A 19,897-nucleotide genomic window follows, 5' to 3' on the forward strand; every position below is an offset into this window, starting at 1 on the left:
TCTGATCTCACCTACTGCAACAAAGCAATGGAAAAACACACAGGCTCTGACACACATTATCCAAAATGGTTTAATAGCATTTTAAAACTCAGCAAAATAGGACTTTTAAAACATGCAGGTAGACAGAATGGCTTACCTGACACTTTCAAATTTCTCAATAAGTGAGGAGACGCAAGACAACGCTGTTGTTTCTTTGCTCTCAACCTTGGTATAGGAGCTTTCAGTTAACTTAGGGTCAGCAGGCAGAGGTCTTGATGGAGCTGGAGGAATCAACTGAAATGGTTCTTCTTGACACAAGGTTTGAAGATGGACAGGCTTAGGAGGTACTAATATAAAAATATGGACAATTATTTAATGCCGAAACTCTTCTTTACGATTCAACTTTTGTCTTCACAAATCACTTCTTGTCAAGGGCAGACCAGCAACAAGTTTCCATTTGTTACACTCCAGGTTTCTGCTTTATGTTGCAAGATCCCGTAACATACTCTGAAAGCAACCTATAGGTTTCTAACTGTACGTCTGGTGAAACATTCCTCTGCTAGACTCCATTTTTAACCTGTCATTTAGACACATACCATAATACGTCCAACATTTGGAAGTTGGACTTGTGCTTCCTTGTTGCTAGAACAGGAAGTACTGAAAATGATTTTAAAAAAATTGTGGTTTTCTAACTGTAAGTGATGGTACAGCAGTGCATAAGGCAAAAAAGGCAATTAGTCAAACAATTCGGTTTATTTAAATTGTTATATTCATAGCAGTGGAAGAAAATATTGATCATTCTTTTATTATGCATTAGTAAATTACTACATGTTTGTTAAGCCACTGTTCCTATTTTTGCTATAAAGCAACAAGTGAAGCCCGCACATGTCTTTCTGTGGGTATGTTCTGCTCCTCCACAGCTTCCTTCCTCTTTCTGGTTCAGATGTATTTTCTCATAGAAATATTATACTGAATTCAAAGTTAAAAGTTGTAATCAATACCTCCAGTAAAATACTTGACAATCTATAACAATTATGAAAAAAAAGCAAAAAACACAATCATGTATTTTGCTATTTCATATTGCTCATGAGATTGTGTTCTGCATATGACCCAGTCTGAACAGTTTTACGTAAGCAGTAACCCATAGCAACGCATTTACAATTTGAGGTGTTAAAATTGGCCTAGGCTGTGACAAAATGAAGGCACCTTAAAGCAGCAGCATGTGCAAAATTTGTGCATCTATTTTAAATGTATCACACGCCACACCAGCTGGTATTACTAGAGATTATTGTATAAAAATTGTATTGTTTTGTGACCCTATTACCCAAATGAATAATTTCCACTGATATTTTCTTCACTTCGTTTTATTTAAATCACACCTTATGAACCAGAGTTTCAATTTTGATCAACAAATAAACTAATTTAAGATTTGTAAATGACGCACAATCGGTTGGGGGGGGGGGGGGTAGGGGGGGGCAGGGAGGGGCAGGGAGAAAGAAAGACAGAGAGCGAGAGAAATTTAGAAATAGGAGAGACCAAGGACCCGATGTTAGGAGGGAGGCGGGTTGGCAGCGGGGGTCGACTGGGTATGGGTAACGCGCCCAGTGAAATCGGGGTGCTCCGCACGCAATCGCAGCTTGATTTAAGGTACTTACCTTTGTTTCCGGGTTTCGCGCTGGAAAGCTGCGCAGCGGGCGGACTGCGCAGGTGCATCATCGGCTGTCAGCTGGAGAAGCCCTACTTAACAGTCCTCCACTGACTGATGCTGCAGAAAATAGGAAAAATTACAGCATGGAGCAGCCCAGGGGGAAGGCTGCTCCCAGGTTTAATGATGCCTCACTCCAGGTATCATTGGATGGGGTGAGGAGGAGGGGGAGGACAGAGATCTTCTCCCCGGTGGGCGGGAGGAAGTGGCCTGCCTCTGCCACCAAGAAGGCCTGGCTCGAGGTGGCAGAGGAGGTCACCTGTACTACCAACATATCACCCACCTGCATACAGTGCAGGAGGCGCTTCAATGACCTAAGTAGGTCAGCCAAAGTGAGTACACTTACTGTCCCCTACACTCCGTCTGCCACATCACCGCAACCACCCCACATCTCCTTCTGCACTGCCAACACTACTCTGTTACATCACCCCTCAAACCCACTCAAAGCTCATCCTCATCTTACCTGCAATTACTCACCTCGCCAGTACTCATCCCACCACTACCACTCAACCCAATCCTCATGGCTCTATCTCATACTCACCCTCTCATGCATCTCTTTCATGATCAGCCTCACTCAACCTGCCACTACCTGTACTGCAGCCACAGGGCATGCATCACATATGTGCAGTAGGAAGCGTAAGGCAAACGTGTCGTGAGCATGAAGGGGATGCACAAGGGTGTTTGAGGGTTTGTCATGGTTTTTAAACTTCTATTTGATTTCTGATCAACTCACATTACATATTATATTGTCACCACTACTGCCACGTCTTTGCGAATCTTGTCTGGTTTGTGCAATAATGCCCTTTCCTGAGGATCACTATGAAGACCCACAACTGATGCCACCCATTGTGTCACTGCAGAGTGGGTGTAGGTGTATTTGCAGGGCTCTTTTGTGCAGACGACAGAGATGTCAGTCCCCGGTGGCACCCTGGAAGGATGCGAAGGAGAAGTTGTTGAGGGCAGTGGTGATTATGACAGCGACAGGTAAGAAGATGGTGCTCCGGCCAGCCGGGAGCAGCTCAGCGTGAAGGAGGCTGCAGATGTCCACGACTACATGTAGAGTGACTCTGAGCCTCTGTATGCACTACTGCTCAGAGGTGTCCAGGAAGCCGAGCCTCGGTCTGTAGACCCTGTGGCGAGGGTAGTGCCTTCTGCGACACATCTCTCTCTCTGCGGTTGCCCTCCCTCCTGCTGTGCAGGTGGATGTGTCCCAGCACTGTGTTGTGGAGTTCCACGTGTCAGAGGTGGACAGCGTGGCCAACGAGGCTGGTGATGCTGTTCGTCCTCCGAGGAGGTCATGACTGCAGCTACGGCGGCCCCCATCCGGAAGATGTACGTTTGAGGGGGTACGCAAGGTAGGTAAATGTGTCTGCACACCAGGGCAAGTGTGCAAGTTTGTGAATTTTATTGTTAGGAGGAGGGTGATGGAAGCCAAACTTTGTCCCAAGTGACAGAGTGGCCTCCTGCAATGAGTGAGGGTCTCCCCCCCCACCGCCCCTGTCAAATGGACCTTTGCAGCTGCCACAGGCTGACAGCTGCAACATGTCCATTTCAACAGGGAGTGCTTCCCCCAGTACGGGAAACAGTCTCAGTTGAGATGAAAATCCCACCCCTCCTAAAATATCATGTCAATCAGGTCTGCTAACGACCTGAAGTATCTAAATAATTACCTTATGTGGCATCCCGGCGGGAGTCCTGCATGCGGCGGCTGTGCCCGCATTTAAGCACGTCATTGGGGAACCCGGAAGTGGGCGGGTTGGAGCCAGGCTCCGGACCCGCCCCGGGAATTCCCGATTTGCGGAGCCCCCCCCCCCGTCACGAACCCGCCGGCTCGGAGGTCCGAAAATCAAGCCCCAAGTGTCAAAGCAAGCTAAATATGCTGGATATAAATTGGTTGTGCATAACATTGTTATATTTGGGTCATTTGAAAGGTTTGCAAAGCTTCTATGCCTATCCATGCTATGAAAAAAGATACTGATGAATAGCAAAGTAAATCAGAAAAGTCTCCATTCTTTAAATATAATCCAACCTTCATATGCAAATTAATCTCATAATAGGGGAAGGCAACCTGAAAATTTCAATGTCTGGCAAATTACATGTCTATTCAATACAATCTAGTCTTTAAATGGATCCATGTGATCTGCAAACTGCATCTAAATGTCAGATCTTACTTTGTTTCATTATTCCGCTGAAATGCAAATATTCTGTACCATGCAAAACCAGCACAATGTAGGAGAGTAAACTGTTAAACTTCAAATTGAATAAGTAAATGAAAACCATCGAGACAATATTATTACAAGGTTAGATAGGGATGTCAGTACAGGTGGTGCGTCCTAACTGCAGCATGTGGGAGTTGGTGGAGAACAGCGTGATCCCGAGCAATCACATCTGCAGTAAGTGTCTGCAACTCGAGGAACTTCGGCTCAGAGTTGTTGAGCTGGAGTCCGAGCTGCAAACGTTGCGATGCATGAGGGAGGGGGAAGAGTTATCTGGACAGTTTGATCCAGGAGACAGTCATACCCCTTAGGTTAGGTAGTAGTTTAGATTTGGTCAGTGGTCAGGTACAGGAGGATGTGACTGCGAGTCAGGAAGGTAGGCAGTGATGGAGGAGCCTCAGCCTTTGTATTGGATTAAAAGAAGCAGCATATAATGTTGCCAAGAGTAGTATGCCTGAGGATTGGGAGAGATTTAGAAACCAAAGGATGACCAAGAAATTAATAAAGAGGGAGAAAATAGAATGAGAGTAAACTTGCAAACATATAAAACAGATTGTAAGAGCTTTTACAAGTATGTAAAAAGGAAGAGAGTGGCGAAAGTAAAAATGGGTCCCTCAGAGGCTGAGACAGGAGAAATTATAATGGGGAATAAGGAAATGGCAAATATTTTGTATCTGTCTTCACAGTAGAGGACGCAAAAAGTTCCAGAAATAGTGGGGAACCAAGGGTCTAATGAGAGTGAGAAACTTAAAGCAATTAAGATTAATAAGAAAATGTACAAGAGAAATTAATGGAACTAAAAGCCAACAAATCCCTTGGACCTGATGGCCTACATCCTAGGGTTCTAAAAGAGGTGGCTGCAGAGAGAGTGGATGCATTGGTTATGATCTTCAAAATTCCCCACATTCTATTACAATCCCAGTGGAAGGTAGCAAATGTAACACCGCTATACAAGGGAGAGAGAAAACAGGGAACTGCAGGCCAGTTAACCTGACATTAGTAGTCGAGAAAATGCTAAAATCCATTATTAAGGATGTGCTAACAGGGCACTTAGAAAATCATAATATGATTAGGCAGAGTCAACATGGTTTTATGAAAGGGAAATTGTGTTTGACAAATCTATTAGGGTTTTTTGAGGATGTAACTAGCAGAGTTGGGGAACCAGTGGATATCGTATATTTGGATTTTCAAAAGACATTTGATAAGGTGCCACACAAAAGTTGTTACACAAGGTAAGAGCTCAGGGGCTGGGGGTAATATATTAGCAGGGATAGAGGATTGGTTAATGAACAGGAAACAGAGAGTATTGATAAACGGGTCATTTTCAGGTTGGCAGGTTGTAACTTGTGGGGTGCCGCAAGGATCAGTGCTTGGGCCTCAGCTATTTACAATCTATATTAATGACTTAGATGAAGGGACAGAGTGTAATGTATCCAAGTTTGCTGACGATACAAAGCTAGGTAAGAAAGTAAGCTGTGAGGAGGACACAGAGTTTGCAAAGGGATATAGACAGGCTAAGTGAGTGGGCGAGAAGGTGGCAGATGGAGTATAATGTGGAGAAATGTGAAGTTATTCACTATGGTAGGAGGAATAGAAAAGCAGGATTTTTTTTTTTAAAAAGGTGAGACACTAAGAAATGTTGGCGTTCAGAGGGATTTGGATGTCCTTGTACACGAAGCGCAAAAAGTTAACATGCAGGTACAGCAAGCAATTAGGAAGGCAAATGGCGTGTTGGCCTTTATTGCAAGGGGGTGAGAATAGAAGAGTAAGGAAGCCTTGTTACAACTGTACAGGGCTTTGGTGAGACCTCACCTGGAGTACTGTGTACAGTTTTGGTCTCCTTACCCAAAGAAGGATATACTTGCCTGAGAGGCGGTGCAACGAAGGTTCACTAAATTGATTCCAGGAATGAGAGTGTTGTCTTATGAGGAGAGATTGAGTAGAATGGGCCTGTACTCTCTGGAGTTTAGAACATAAGAAATAGGAGCTGGAGTAGGCCAATCGGCCCCTCGAGCCTGCTCCGCCATTCAGTAAGATCATGGCTGATCTGATCCTAACCTCAAATCTAAATTCATGTCCAATTTCCTGCCCGCTGCCCGTAACCCCTAATTCCCTTTACTTCTAGGAAACTGTCTATTTCTGTTTTAAATTTATCTAATGATGTAGCTTCCACAGCTTCCTGGGGCAGCAAATTCCACAGACCTACTACCCTCTGAGTGAAGAAGTTTCTCCTCATCTCAGTTTTGAAAGAGTAGCCCCTTATTCTAAGATTATGCCCCCTAGTTCTAGTTTCACCCATCCTTGGGAACATCCTTACCGCATCCACCCGATCAAGCCCCTTCACAATCTTATATGTTTCAATAAGATCGCCTCTCATTCTTCTGAACTCCAATGAGTAGAGTCCCAATCTACTCAACCTCTCCTCATATGTCCGCCCCCTCATCCCTGGGATTAGCCGAGTGAACCTTCTTTGTACTGCCTCGAGAGCAAGTATGTCTTTTCTTAGGTATGGACACCAAAACTGTATGCAGTATTCCAGGTGCGGTCTCACCAATACCTTATATAACTGCAGCAATACCTCCCTGTTTTTATATTCTATCCCCCTAGTAATAAAAGCCAACATTCGTTGGCCTTCTTGATCACCTGCTGCACCTGCATACTAACTTTTTGATTTTCTTGCACTAGAAGAATGAGAGGTGATCTCATTGAAACATATAAAGATTCTCAGTGGGCTTGAGGGTAAATGCTGAGAGGCTGTTTCCCCTGGCTGGAGAGTCTAGAACTAGGGGGCATAGTCTCAGGATAAGCGTTCAGCCATTTAGGACTAAAATGAGGAGAAATTTCTTCACTCAGAGGGTTGTGAATCTTTGGAATTCTCTACCCCAGTTGCGTGTGGATGCTGAGTCGTTGAGTATGTTCAAGGCTGAGATCAATAGATTTTTGGACTCTAAGGGAATCAAAGGATATGGGGATCTGGCGGGAAAGTGGAGTTGAGGTCAAAGATCAGCCATGATCTTAATGAATGGCACAACAGGCTCGCGGGGCCATTTGGCCTACTGCTGCTCCTATTTCTTATGTTCTTATGACATCATGTGTGAAATTTATTCGCAGTGCAAGTGCTCCTGGATCAAATTTCCAACGTTAGTATCAACTGGCTGAACAAAACCAAACTAAACATGCATGATTTAACAGCTTAGGTTTAGTCCAAAACTTTTACAAGTATAGAAAATTAATTCACACAAATTGCCAAATGGATAGGAGCAGCATTAAGGACTTAAGGGTTAAACAACGTTTGTAATTGTGGGATAGACATTGGTATTGTCAAGTACCTGTTGTGTGCCAAATTGCGATGGAATAAAAGGAGCCAATAATGTGATCTTGGCACTGTTGCGTATTGAGCACTGGCTCCCACATTATGGGACACTGACTTATGGAGGGCCTGACCTACACTGCTGTTTGCTGTTTGACAAAGGAAGGTAGAAAAATTTCTTTAAGTATTTCTGACAGCTTCTTAAAGTTGTACTATATCTGTCATTTGTGCCCATTTCCCAATTCTGTTAGTGTGTCAACTGCAGAGGTGCTATGGTTATCACTATGGGAAGGCCTCTCCAATATAACGTTCAGGAGCAGAAGGATTGGTGAGGCACAGCTAACTGGTGCGTTTACACCTTAGATGTCCAATTTAGATCCATCCTTATCCTGCCATTGGTGCTTATAAAGCCAGACGATTGTATCTGGACATGGCAGAAGACAACTACACGCAGGGACTAAGATTCACAAAGGAGGCCATAATCAGAGGCTGACTTATTATCTTCCCCACCACTGAGCTCCATCTCCATGCTCCTCCCCACCCTCTGAGCAGCACATTAACCCCGCCCCACAGCACCATCCTGCACCAAGCAACATTAGACCCCCTGATACATTAACCAACATTTCCATCTACCCAAATGAGCAGCACCACCAGCCAACCAAACCACCCCCCACCCCACCAACTGTGCAAAAGCCCCATCTTACCACCCACCCCGGCAACTGATCTGCATCACCTGACTGCCCCTGCAAGCAACAGCTTCGGCACCCACACCCTCCCTCCCCAGCACTTAATGCAGTTCTGGCCAGCCTCTGATAGTCTGGCCAGATACACACCAGTGGTATTGTAAGGATGGGTCTGAGAGGAGTGGCTATGGTAGAAATGCACCAGTCTGCCATGCCTCCCCAATCCTTCTCCTCCAGGACCTGAAGATGGATAGTTTTCCCACAGGGATAGCCATAAATCCTCTCAAACCACACAACAAGCAGCATGACCCTGAGCAATGTTCATAAAATAATCCAGAGTTAGATGAAGCCCTTTATCCACAGTGGAACTGGTGAAAAGCTAAAGTAATGCGGAAAATTCAAGAGGTGACACCAATCTTCACACATGTACAAACCTGTAACAACTTGCAGCCTATTTTTAAATGGAACGCAACAGTCTGATGAAACAAATGCACTCAAAGCTGGTTAAAACCTGGTCAAAACCTGGTCAGGCTTTTTTGTAAGTGAGGAAGTAAGTCAGTGTTCACAGCTGAACAAAGAAGAGGAGGCATCAGAATGTACATTTTACTGCCAGTGGTGTTAAAGGGCAGGACAGAGGGGTGGGAGAAAATGCTGTAATGTTAAGGGAGGGACTAAAACTTAGAAAAAATGACAGGAAATTGTCACTTTGCACTCAACTATACAGTTAATCAGATAACAAAACAGGTTCATAATGGAACTTCACTGTAATCACAATATTACAGATTTGCTATTTCTAATGGGAACATTATAATCAAATCTCCAACATATTTGACCTCAGCAATTATGTACGCTACAGTTTTAATTTTTCTTCTAAAATGCAACACTTTTAAGTGTTAAAGGAAAATATTCAAAACATTCTCATTGTTTTACACTTGGGACTTGCCTTGAGGTTTTTGGGCTGTGACTTTCCTGACTGATGGTGATTTGTTGGTTAGCTTTCTTCCTGTTTGCTGAATGCATGGTACAGAGTTGAGGCACTGAAGGTGACCTCTTAACCCTAAGGTTGAGTTAGACTCAGAATTGCACCTGACTTGCAGCGGAGTTCTTGAGTAGCCTGCAACAGAGAAATAATATTCAATTCAGTGACATCTCTCAACAAAATTATTTTCATATAGAAACAGTATTTATAGCTTTTAATTTGTTATATTTTCATTTATAATTTTAACCACACTGTGTTTTAGCATTCTACTGTAATATCACCACTGCAATTTGAAAATTTCAAAAAATATTGAATAATTGCTATAGACAGAAGTGAACAAAAAAATCTCCTTTCAGAGGCTGTGTTATGGAGTGATGGAATATTGGCCTGTCCCATAGGTATCCCAGCAGGCAGCTATCTTGTTGAAAGGCTTAGGATGCAAGTTATGCAGTCCCCACAAGAGGAAGATAATAAAACGGGAGGGAAAGTCATCCCATCTTGCTCTCATGTACTAAGTAACCGCTGTAGAAGAACATAGCAGAGGCCTAGCACCAGCAATGGGTGCATGAGTTGAGAACATACTGCAAAATTATTGATGAAGAATAAACAAAGTGTCCTTGAGCCCATGCTCCTCACCCAGTGACAAATCTATGCCTTCTTCCACGATCCAATCTGAATCCTCAGCCTACATGCAGTTTCTCCTTATAAGGCTGGCAACATCCTGAGGCCCAATGCCTCTTCAGGATACAACTGTTCTGTCATAGTTAATTGGGTTAGTCATTCCAGATTCGAAGATTTGTACTTTTACCCAATTTAAATTTAAGTTTACATTTTTATTGCACCATCTAATAATGTTCATTTAATGTGTGCTTGACTAGATGTCGTAGTTGCTTGCACTTTAAACAGAGGTGTACATCTGGGCCTGAGATTCTGAGGGGCCATCTCCTCCAGAAAATGCAGCACCATTGCTATTTACAGTACTCCCTGTGCATCCGCCCTACAGGAGGCCAGGAATTTTGGGGGAGCAGTATGTGCCAGCTCAAGATCACAGATTTATTTTTTTTAAAATCCAGGACTGTGTTAGTCACTTTCCTAAAATCAATCAATTGCTCTTGCTGTTAAGAAACCAGCATTATGGGCTCCATGTCCACCAGTGGAATGGAAGTACATCTGAATGTTGCAGATGTACTTTACATTTGGGGCAAAGGAGGCAGAACTGGAGGGACCTCTGGTAAGTGACGTAATCCCACCAGAAGGAGGACAGAAGGAACACCCAACCCTCTTCCATCGGAATTTCTCAAATAAAGCAAAATCGGGGTGGAGGCATGGCAGAACCAGGCTCCTTCTCAAATTCCAATTGCCTCACTGCCCGGCATACATCCTAGTAACACCATCCCATGTCTAGGAATATTGGGCATTCTGTTTTCCTAAATCATAATATTTTGTTTACTGATTATATATATCAAGCAATATGGTCTCAGAATTGAGGACTGGTTGTTCTAACTTGAGTAAAAGAATCACGTTTACAGTCCAAATAATTCACAGGGAACTACCACTGCAAACATCCACACAGTTCACTAAGTACATATGCATAGCTGCCGCCTACACATCTCTGTATCTGCACAATACCAAAGTTGCATCTGCAAAAAATAAGTTGTCAATTGTTGTGGAAATGTGGAGGTGACATGCTAGCTCAGAATCTGGGATGTTTTTATTTCATGGCATATCTAAACTGACACTAGCCATAAAACTACCATTGATTTTTGATGCAAATTTTGACGTCTGTATGAATTCCAACAGGGAGTGCAGAAGTGTTTATACTGGCTTTATTATGGAATTTTAAAAATATATAAAATAAATGGGCATATATTCCTTGAAGATCTGTTATCCCAGTTACGCCTGCATCCCTTGTAGGACATTGCAAAAGACAGGCATAATTGGTCAGAACTTCAAACAAATCTACCATCTGATTTTTGTTTTAAAAACTCTTTTACTTATCCTTTGTTCAGGTATTTTTTTTAGTTTCTTAGTGAGTGAAGTAACTAAACCCATTATGGACCTGTTGGCTTCACTGAAGATTATCCAAGGATAATTATACATAGCAGGTCAGAGGACTGTAAAGGTAAAGGACAAGTGAAGGCTTTTCAGGCGTGCACCCTTCATCAAATGCCTGACCAGCTGTGCATTTTCTGCTTTTATTTTGTGTTGCCATCATTTGCACTTTCATTTTTTTGCAGGCTAATTATGAAGTTACCAATCAAGTTGACATTTATTAGGCTTTTTAAAAGCACTGAGAAATTCAAGTGTTGTAAATATACTTCAATGATTGAATACCAAAAAGTGCCTCTTTTACCAACACAGTAAATTGTTTAAACCAGGTATCAAGATAAGAGTCTGAGCTGCCCAGCTTACATGGTTTTCTGGGCGCAGGAGCTCAAATAGCAATCATTTATGCACTAGCACAAACTTTACACACTGAACGTTAGATAGATGCTAACAGAGGGATCTCAGAAATTACCTGAAGCACATACAATATGCTCGGAGTTATTCGAAACTGCTCAGATTACTGCTTACATTTAAAACATAGACTTGTAAAATCAGCAGTTAACACCCTGTTCAGAGTGTCTTCGCTAGGTTATCAGCGTATATTGTATTTTTGTAGTGTTTGTAATTGACTGTCAACTAAAACTTGTGGCGTGACCATTTTACAGTCAGTCAAATATACTATTTTTAGTACACTTTGAATAATCAGAAATGTCACAATTGCAACTTGTTCACATGGAATGAATAGGCTGACCAGAATGTTAACCAGTGACAAGTCAGACACACCATACAGGCCTATAGAGCGCAAGGGACCTATGAAAATGGGCCCTGGCAGTCCAAATTTACAAGCGGTTCTGTGACTAACGAAGCTGCTACGAGGGATATATAACAAATCAGCATACAAGTTTGTAAGGAGGCTGAAAATAGCAGGTAGTGGTGCATTTTCTTTCTGAGAAAGACATCTTGGAAGCTCACCAAATCGTAGCCTGAAAATAAACATTTTTTCTAGAGCCAATTTGCAACAATACCATGTGTTTTAAATAAACTTAAAAACTCTAAAGCTTTTCAAAATGCAAAATTCATATATCTTTACAAAAGAGGAAAATAATACCGACCGAAAGGATTTTTGTTTTTAATATAAGTTTAAGTCACTTGAGTTAAAAGGGAACAATGGATTTTGTAGCTCTCAAAGGAAAGGTAATCTGAAAGTCGCTCCAACTTTGCAGTACAAATTCATAGGGAAGATGTGACTATCATCTCGTTTCTTCAAAATGAAAGGTGCAAAGTACGGAATCAAACAATGATGCTAGCAAAGCACCATAATAAATAACACATTTTCCTGCTTGGAGCAAATGTACAAACAAAAAAAAATGACAAATACAACACCCTCTGAAGACAAGGTGTCATTGAAGTTTGCAGAAACAATTCAAGCTTACAGTACTCAAGTAGCTTTATTCTATCCTATGCATAACAAACTCATAACAACTTGCATTTATATAGTACCTTTAATATGGAAAATCATTACAAGGCACTTCACCGAGGCACAAGGAAAAGATGGATGCTAAGCCAGAGAAGGCAATTTTAGAAGGGTTGACCAAAAGCTTGGTGAGAGAATGGGTTTTGAGAAGGGTCTTGAAGGAGGAAAGGGTTGTGGAAAGGCAGACGGGTTCAAGGGGGGAAATCACTGAAACTGGCAATAAGTTCAAAACAGATGCAATTTTTTTAGGGTGCATGTGTCTGTACTGATGTCTGCCATTTTTATTATATGCCAAATGTGGCCTCAATGATAATTTCTTGAACAGGTTATAACTATAATATTTGATTCCAGCAAATTTAGTAAATAGCACTTTTCATGAAGGGAATTTTGTGTTGAACAGTGCGCCTGGAGGTTTTTACTGAATCAATCTGAAGCCAGATAGCATCCTTTCATCCCTCTCTGTCTGTCATACTGTAGATTGTCTCAGTCTGTGGAATTGTATGATAGGATTAAAAAATCTTAAATCAACGAAGCACAATTTGAGAGACTGGTTTCTGTTGGCAGATTGGGTATTTATTACAAAAGTGAACTTTTAAGAATATTAAGCAGCAAAGAGGCAGAGTACATCATCCATATTTGTTCAGAAAATGAGTGTTCACGATTTGGTTGAATTCTGTAGCAAATCTAATTGAATCTAGAGTCTTTTTAGCTCCATGGTCTAGCTTTTGCACATTTGTTGAGAAAAAGATAGATGTACCAGCTATCAAAGGAATAATATGATCCTTAAATCAGCATGGGAGCCCCTTAATCACATGGCAGTTGATGTGCGTAAGAAATTTGCGGATCATTTCAGGTCAATCTCAAGGAAGCTTTGAGACAGCGTGAGAAGTTTAAATCCTGCACTGACTTTGGTCAGCAAATGCTGACAGGCGGACACCTCACGTGAAATGCTGACAGTTAGCACACAAGTATACTGCATGTTTCGAGTACAGAATCTTTTCCATTACACTGATACCTAACGTGTAGTATGAACACAGGATTGTTCTGAATCTGCTCAGTTGCCATTATTCAGTCGGTAAATTCCTCACTGCCAAAACATCAAACATTAGATATATGAGGCCTTAAAATCAGCAGGCTACACTTCTGGCAGTTACGACAGGATTCCAAATCACTGGTGTTCTCTAGCGCTGACCCTGCCAGAGGTCAGTGGGAGGACACTTCATTTACATTCCAGGCACCTGCTGGAAACTCTTGCACCTGCCATCCAGGGAGGGGGCAAGCTGCCCACCACCCATCCCCACAGAAAATTCTTTCCGGCTGAGAATGAATTGTGGTTTTGGATGATTTTTCAATTAGTCAACAGGATGGCTGAACCAATCAGCTTAGTTAACTAGTGCTAGTGGTCATTTACTTACTCAAAAAATGAACGATAATTCAAATTGGCAGCACTGAATTAGAGTGTATAATCTTATGGATTTTTTAACTGTTCATTTGAGTTAGATGTGCTGAAGCAATGACAGAAATCCAAGAACGATAAGTACACAACTACAGTCTACCACACCTGTTAATTAAAAGTAATTTTTGCCTGAAAAAAAATCAAATTATCCATTAATTCAAATTAGGCTAGTTTGAACAAGTAGTAAAGTGTATTCCCCTGAAACACTAAGCAAAGTTTAGTTTTAAAAAAATTTCAGATCAGTCACGATGTCTTTTCGGGGTTGGGGGCGGGGGGAGGGTGAGGAGATCTAATATGAAACAGGAAAGAAGATCGAACTTGAAAGCCGAAGCACACCTAGGGCAGGGGGGCTCCGGAATCCCGGAGCGGGTCGGGAGCCCGGCTCCAAGCCGCCCACTTCCGGGTTGCCCACAGACATGCTGACGTGCGCGCGCAGCCCCCGCATGTGGGACTCCCACAGGCAATTAAAGCCGGCGAGGTGCCACTTGACAGTATTTATTCTGCTATTTCAGGTCGTTAACAGAACTGATAAAGGGAATATTTCAGGAGGGGTGGGATTTTAGAAACAACTGGGACTGTTTCCCGTACTGGGGGAAACACTTCCAGTTGAAATGAACGTGTTGCAGCTATCAGCCCGTGGCAGCTGCAAAGGTCCATTTGACAGGGGGTGGGGAGACCCTCACTCACCAAAGTTTGGCCTCCGCCACCCTCCTCCGAACAATCAAATTTACCAACTTGTGTCTGGACCCCGGGGTCCAGACACATTTACTTACCTTGCGGACCCCCTCAGATGTACATCTTCCGATTGGGGGCCGCCGTAGCTGCAGTCATGACCACCTCGGAGGGCAAACAGCATCACCAGCCTCGCCGGCCACCTCTGACACGTGGAGCTCCACAACACAGTGCTATGACACATCAACATGCACAGCAGGAGGGAGGGCAAAGGCAGAGAGAGATGCGTCGCAGAGGGCACTACCCTCGCCACAGTGTCCACAGACCGAGGCTCAGCTTCCTGGACCTCTCTGAGCAGCAGTGCACACGGAGGCTCAGAGTCACTCGACATGTAGTCGTGGACATCTGCAGCCTCCTTCATGCCGAGCTGCTCCCGGCTGGCCGGAGCACCATCTTCTAACCTGTCGTTATCAAAGTCACCACTGCCCTCAACAACTTCTCCTCCGCATCCTTCCAGGGTGCCACCGGGGACATCGCCGACGTCTCTCAGTCGTCTGCACAAAACAGCCCTGCAAATACACCTACACCCACTCTGCAGCGACAACAATGGGTGGCATCAGTTGTGGGTCTTCACAGTGATCCTCAGGAAAGGGCATTATTGCACAAACCAGACAAGATTCACAAAGATGTGGCAGTAGTGGTGCCAATATAATATTTAATTTCTGACCAACTCACATTACATAAGTAAAAACCATGACAAACCATCAAACACCCTTGTGCATCCCCTTCATTCTCACGACACGTTTGCCTAACGCTGCCTACTGCACATATGTGATGCATGCCCTGTGGCTGCAGCACAGGTTGAGTGAGACTGACCATGAACGAGATGCATGAGAGGGTGAGTATGAGATAGAGCCATGAGATTGTATGAGGATTGGGTTGAGTGGTAGTGGTGGGATGAGTACTGGCGAGGTGAGTAAGTGCAGGTATGACGAGGATGAGGTTTGAGTGGATGTGAGGAGTGATGTGACAGAGTAGTGTTGGCAGTGCAGAAGGAGATGTGGGGCGGGGGCGGTGATGTGGCAGACGGAGTGTAGGGGAATGAGTAAGTGTACTCACTTTGGCTGACCTACTTAGGTCATTGCAGCGCCTCCTGCACTGTATGCAGGTGGGCGATATCTTGGTGGTGCAGGAGACCTCCTCTGCCACCTCGAGCCAGGCCTTCTTGGTGGCAGAGGCAGGCCGCTTCCTTCCGCCCACCGGGGGGGGGGGGGGGGGGGGGAAAGATCTCTGTCCTCCCCCTCCTCCTCACCCCGTCCAATGATACCTGGAGTGAAGCATCATTAACCGGGGAGCAGCCTTCCCCCTGGGCTGCTCCATGCTGTAATTTTTCCTATTTCTTGCAGCATCAGTCAGTGGAGGACTGCCCCTTTAAATAGAGCTCCTCCAGCTGACAGACCTTACTGCGCATGCGCAGTCCGCCCGACGCGCAGATCAGCAGCGGGGAACCCGGAAGACCAGGTAAGTGGATCCAATTAGGCTGTGATCGCGCGCGGGGCAGACTGATTTCACCGGGCGTGTTGCCCACACGCCCAATAGCCCCCCCCCCGCTGCCCTCCTAATATCGAGCCCCATATTCTGATCACACAGAAGCGAATTAATGTGTTTTTGAAAATATGTTAATGAGTATTGCAGCATACCAAATCAAAATCAATTTCATTTTGACAGCAACAAGTTAAGATCTGTGTGATGTTAATGATAGAATCACAGAAAGGTTACAGCACAGAAGGAGGCCATTCGACCCATCGAGTCAATGCCGGCTCTATGCAAGAGTCATCCAGCTAGTCCCACTCCCCCACCCTATCCCCGTAGCCCTGCAAATGTTTTTCTTTCAAGAATTTATCCTGTTCCCTTTTGAAAGCCATGATTGAATCTGCCTCCACCACCCAGGCAGTGCATTCCAGATCCTAACCACTTGCTGTGTAAAGTCGTTTTTCCTTACGTCACCTTAGTTTCCTTTGCCAATCACCTAAAATCTATGTCCTCTGGTCCTTGGCCCTTCTGCCAATGGGAACAGTTTCTCTCTATCTATTGTCGAGACCCTTCATGATTTTAAATACCTCTACCAAACTTCCTCTCAACCTTCTCTGTTCCAAGGAGAACCACCCCAGCTTCTCCAGTCTATCCACATAACTAAAGTCCCTCATAGAGTCATAGAGAGTCATAGAGTCATACAGCACGGATAGAGGCCCTTCGGCCCATCGTGTCCGCGCCGGCCATCAGCCCTGTCTACTCTAATCCCATATTCCAGCATTTGGTCCGTAGCCTTGTATGCTATGGCATTTCAAGTGCTCATCCAAATGCTTCTTGAATGTTGTGAGGGTTCCTGCCTCCACAACCCTTTCAGGCAGTGAGTTCCAGACTCCAACCACCCTCTGGGTGAAAAAGTTCTTTCTCAAATCCCCTCTAAACCTCCCGCCTTTTACCTTGAATCTATGTCCCCTTGTTATAGAACCCTCGACGAAGGGAAAAAGCCCCTTAGTATCCATCCTATCTGTGCCCCTCATAATTTTGTACACCTCAATCATGTCCCCCCTCAGCCTCCTCTGCTCCAAGGAAAACAGACCCAATCTTCCCAGTCTCTCTTCATAGCTGAAGCGCTCCAGCCCTGGTAACATCCTGGTGAATCTCCTCTGCACCCTCTCCAAAGCGATCACATCCTTCCTGCAGTGTGGCGACCAGAACTGCACACAGTACTCCAGCTGTGGCCTAACCAGTGTTTTATACAGCTCCATCATAACCTCCTTGCTCTTATATTCTATGCCTCGGCTAATAAAGGCAAGTATCCCATATGCCTTCTTTACCACCTTATCTACCTGTTCCGCCGCCTTCAGGGATCTGTGAACTTGCACACCAAGATCCCTCTGACCCTCTGTCTTGCCTAGGGTCCTCCCATTCATTGTGTATTCCCTTGCCTTGTTAGTCCCTCCAAAGTGCATCACCTCGCACTTTTCCGGGTTAAATTCCATTTGCCACTGTTCCGCCCATCTGACCAACCCATCTATATCGTCCTGCAGACTGAGGCTATCCTCCTCACTATTTACCACCCTACCAATTTTTGTATCATCAGCGAACTTACTGATCATACCTTTTACATTCATATCCAAGTCATTAATGTAGACCACAAACAGCAAGGGACCCAGCACCGATCCCTGTGGTACCCCACTGGCCACAGGCTTCCAGTCACAAAAACAACCTTCGACCATCACCCTCTGCCTTCTGCCACTAAGCCAGTTTTGTATCCAAAGTGACAAGGCACCCTGGATTCCATGGGCTCGTACCTTCTTGACCAGTCTCCTGTGGGGGACTTTATCGAAGGCCTTACTGAAATCCATGTATACCACATCCACTGCGTTACCCTCATCCACACGCCTAGTCACCCCCTCAAAAAATTCAATCAAATTAGTCAGACATGATCTTCCCTTGACAAAGCCATGTTGACGATCCCTGATTAATCCTTGCTTCTCCAAGTGGAGACTAATTTTGTCCTTCAGAATTTTTTCCAATAATTTTCCTACCACTGATGTTAGGCTCACTGGCCTGGAGTTCCCCGGTTTTTCCCTACTCCCCTTCTTGAATAATGGTATTACATTAGCGGTTCTCCAGTCCTCTGGCACATCCCCTGTGGCCAGAGAGGTTCTGAATATATGTGTCAGAGCCCCCGCAATCTCCTCCTTTGCCTCACACAGTAGCCTGGGATACATTTCGTCCGGGCCTGGGGATTTATCCATTTTTAGGCCTGCTAAAACCGCCAATACCTCCTCCCGCTCGATGTTAATATGTTCGAGTATATCACAGTCCCCCTGCCGTATTTCTATGTCTACATCGTCCTTCTCCATAGTGAAAACAGATGCAAAAAATTCATTTAGAACCCCTCCTACATCTGCCGGCTCCACACACAGATTGCCATTTTTGTCCCTAATGGGCCCTATTTTTTCCCTAGTCATCCTCTTACCCTTAATATACTTATAAAACATCTTAGGATGTTATTTCATGGCCCCTCCTTGATCTCCTAATTTCTTTTTTAAGTATCCCCCTGCACTTTTTGTACTCCTCGAGGGCTTCCTCCGTCTTTAGCCTTTTGTATCTGCCAAAAGCCCTCCTTTTTTTCCTAATCCATTCTCGTATATCCCCTGACATCCAAGGTTCCCTGGAGTTCTTGGAACCACCCTTGACCTTTACGGGAACATGTTGCCATTGTATGGTCTCAATCTCCCTTCTGAAAGACTCCCATTGCTCCGATGCGGATTTTCCTACAAGCAGCTGATCCCAGTCCATTTTGGCCAGATCCTGCCTTATCCTATTAAAATCGGCCTTCCCCCAATTTAGAACCTTTATTTCCGGCCCCTCCCTGTCCTTTTCCATGACCACCTTAAATCTCACCGAATTATGGTCACTGTCACCAAAGTGCTCACCTACTAGCACTTCTTCCACTTGGCCGGCCACATTCCCTAGAATTAGGTCCAGTACCGCCCCCTCTCTTGTAGGACTTTCTACATGCTGGCTCAAAAAGCTCTCCTGGATGCACGTTAAGAATTTTGTACCCTCTAAGCCTTTTACACTCTGAGTATCCCAGTTAATATTGGGGAAGTTGAAATCCCCCACGATTATTACCCTATTATTTGCACAATTTTCTGAGATTTGCCTACATATCTGTTCCTCTATCTCCCCCTGACTGTTTGGGGGCCTATAGTACACTCCCATCAAAGTGCTTGCCCCCTTTTTGTTTTTAAGCTCCACCCATATGGCCTCATTTGAGGAACCTGCTAATATATCATCCCTCCTTATGGCAGTAATTGATTCTTTAATTAATATTGCGACCCCCCCCTCCTCTTATACCTCCCCCTCTGTCTCGCCTGAAGATTCTGTACCCCGGAATATTGAGCTGCCAGTCTTGCCCCTCCCTCAACCATGTCTCTGTGACAGCAACAATATCATACTCCCATGTGTTTGTCAACACCTTCAGATCATCCTCCTTATTCGCAAGACTCCTTGCATTAAAATAGATGCCATCCAGCCTTGCCCTTACATATTTGCCCTGTCTTCCAAGCTGACTTGTTTTTTTCTCTATATTTGGCTGCACATCACCCCCTATTGTAGCTCCACTCTGTATCCCATCCCCCTGCCAAGTTAGTTTAAACCCCCCCCAACAGTGCTAGCAAACCTCCCCGCAAGGATATTTGTCCCGCTCTGGTTCAGGTGCAACCCGTCCGACTTGTACAAGTCCCACCTTCCCCAGAAGCAGGCCCAGTGATCCAGGAAACTGAAACCCTCCCTCCTGCACCAACTCTTTAGCCACGCATTCATCTGTTCTATC

At 44.4% G+C, this 19,897-nt stretch overlaps 1 protein-coding gene across 2 annotated transcripts in view; it reads right to left on the minus strand.

Moving 5' to 3' along the window:
* Positions 1-19,897, minus strand: part of LOC137334171 (FYVE, RhoGEF and PH domain-containing protein 3-like) — a 204,991-nt gene that overhangs the window by 93,017 nt on the left and 92,077 nt on the right. For both annotated transcript variants that reach the window (XM_067998730.1, XM_067998731.1), the window contains exons 2-3: positions 8,837-9,007; positions 137-326 (exon numbers count right to left, since the gene is read on the minus strand). In XM_067998730.1, coding sequence (XP_067854831.1) covers positions 137-326; positions 8,837-9,007 — 361 coding nt within the window. The remainder of the gene's footprint in view (positions 1-136; positions 327-8,836; positions 9,008-19,897) is intronic.

This window comes from Heptranchias perlo, chromosome 17 (genome assembly GCF_035084215.1).
Source record: "Heptranchias perlo isolate sHepPer1 chromosome 17, sHepPer1.hap1, whole genome shotgun sequence".
Taxonomy (NCBI): Eukaryota; Metazoa; Chordata; class Chondrichthyes; order Hexanchiformes; family Hexanchidae; genus Heptranchias; species Heptranchias perlo.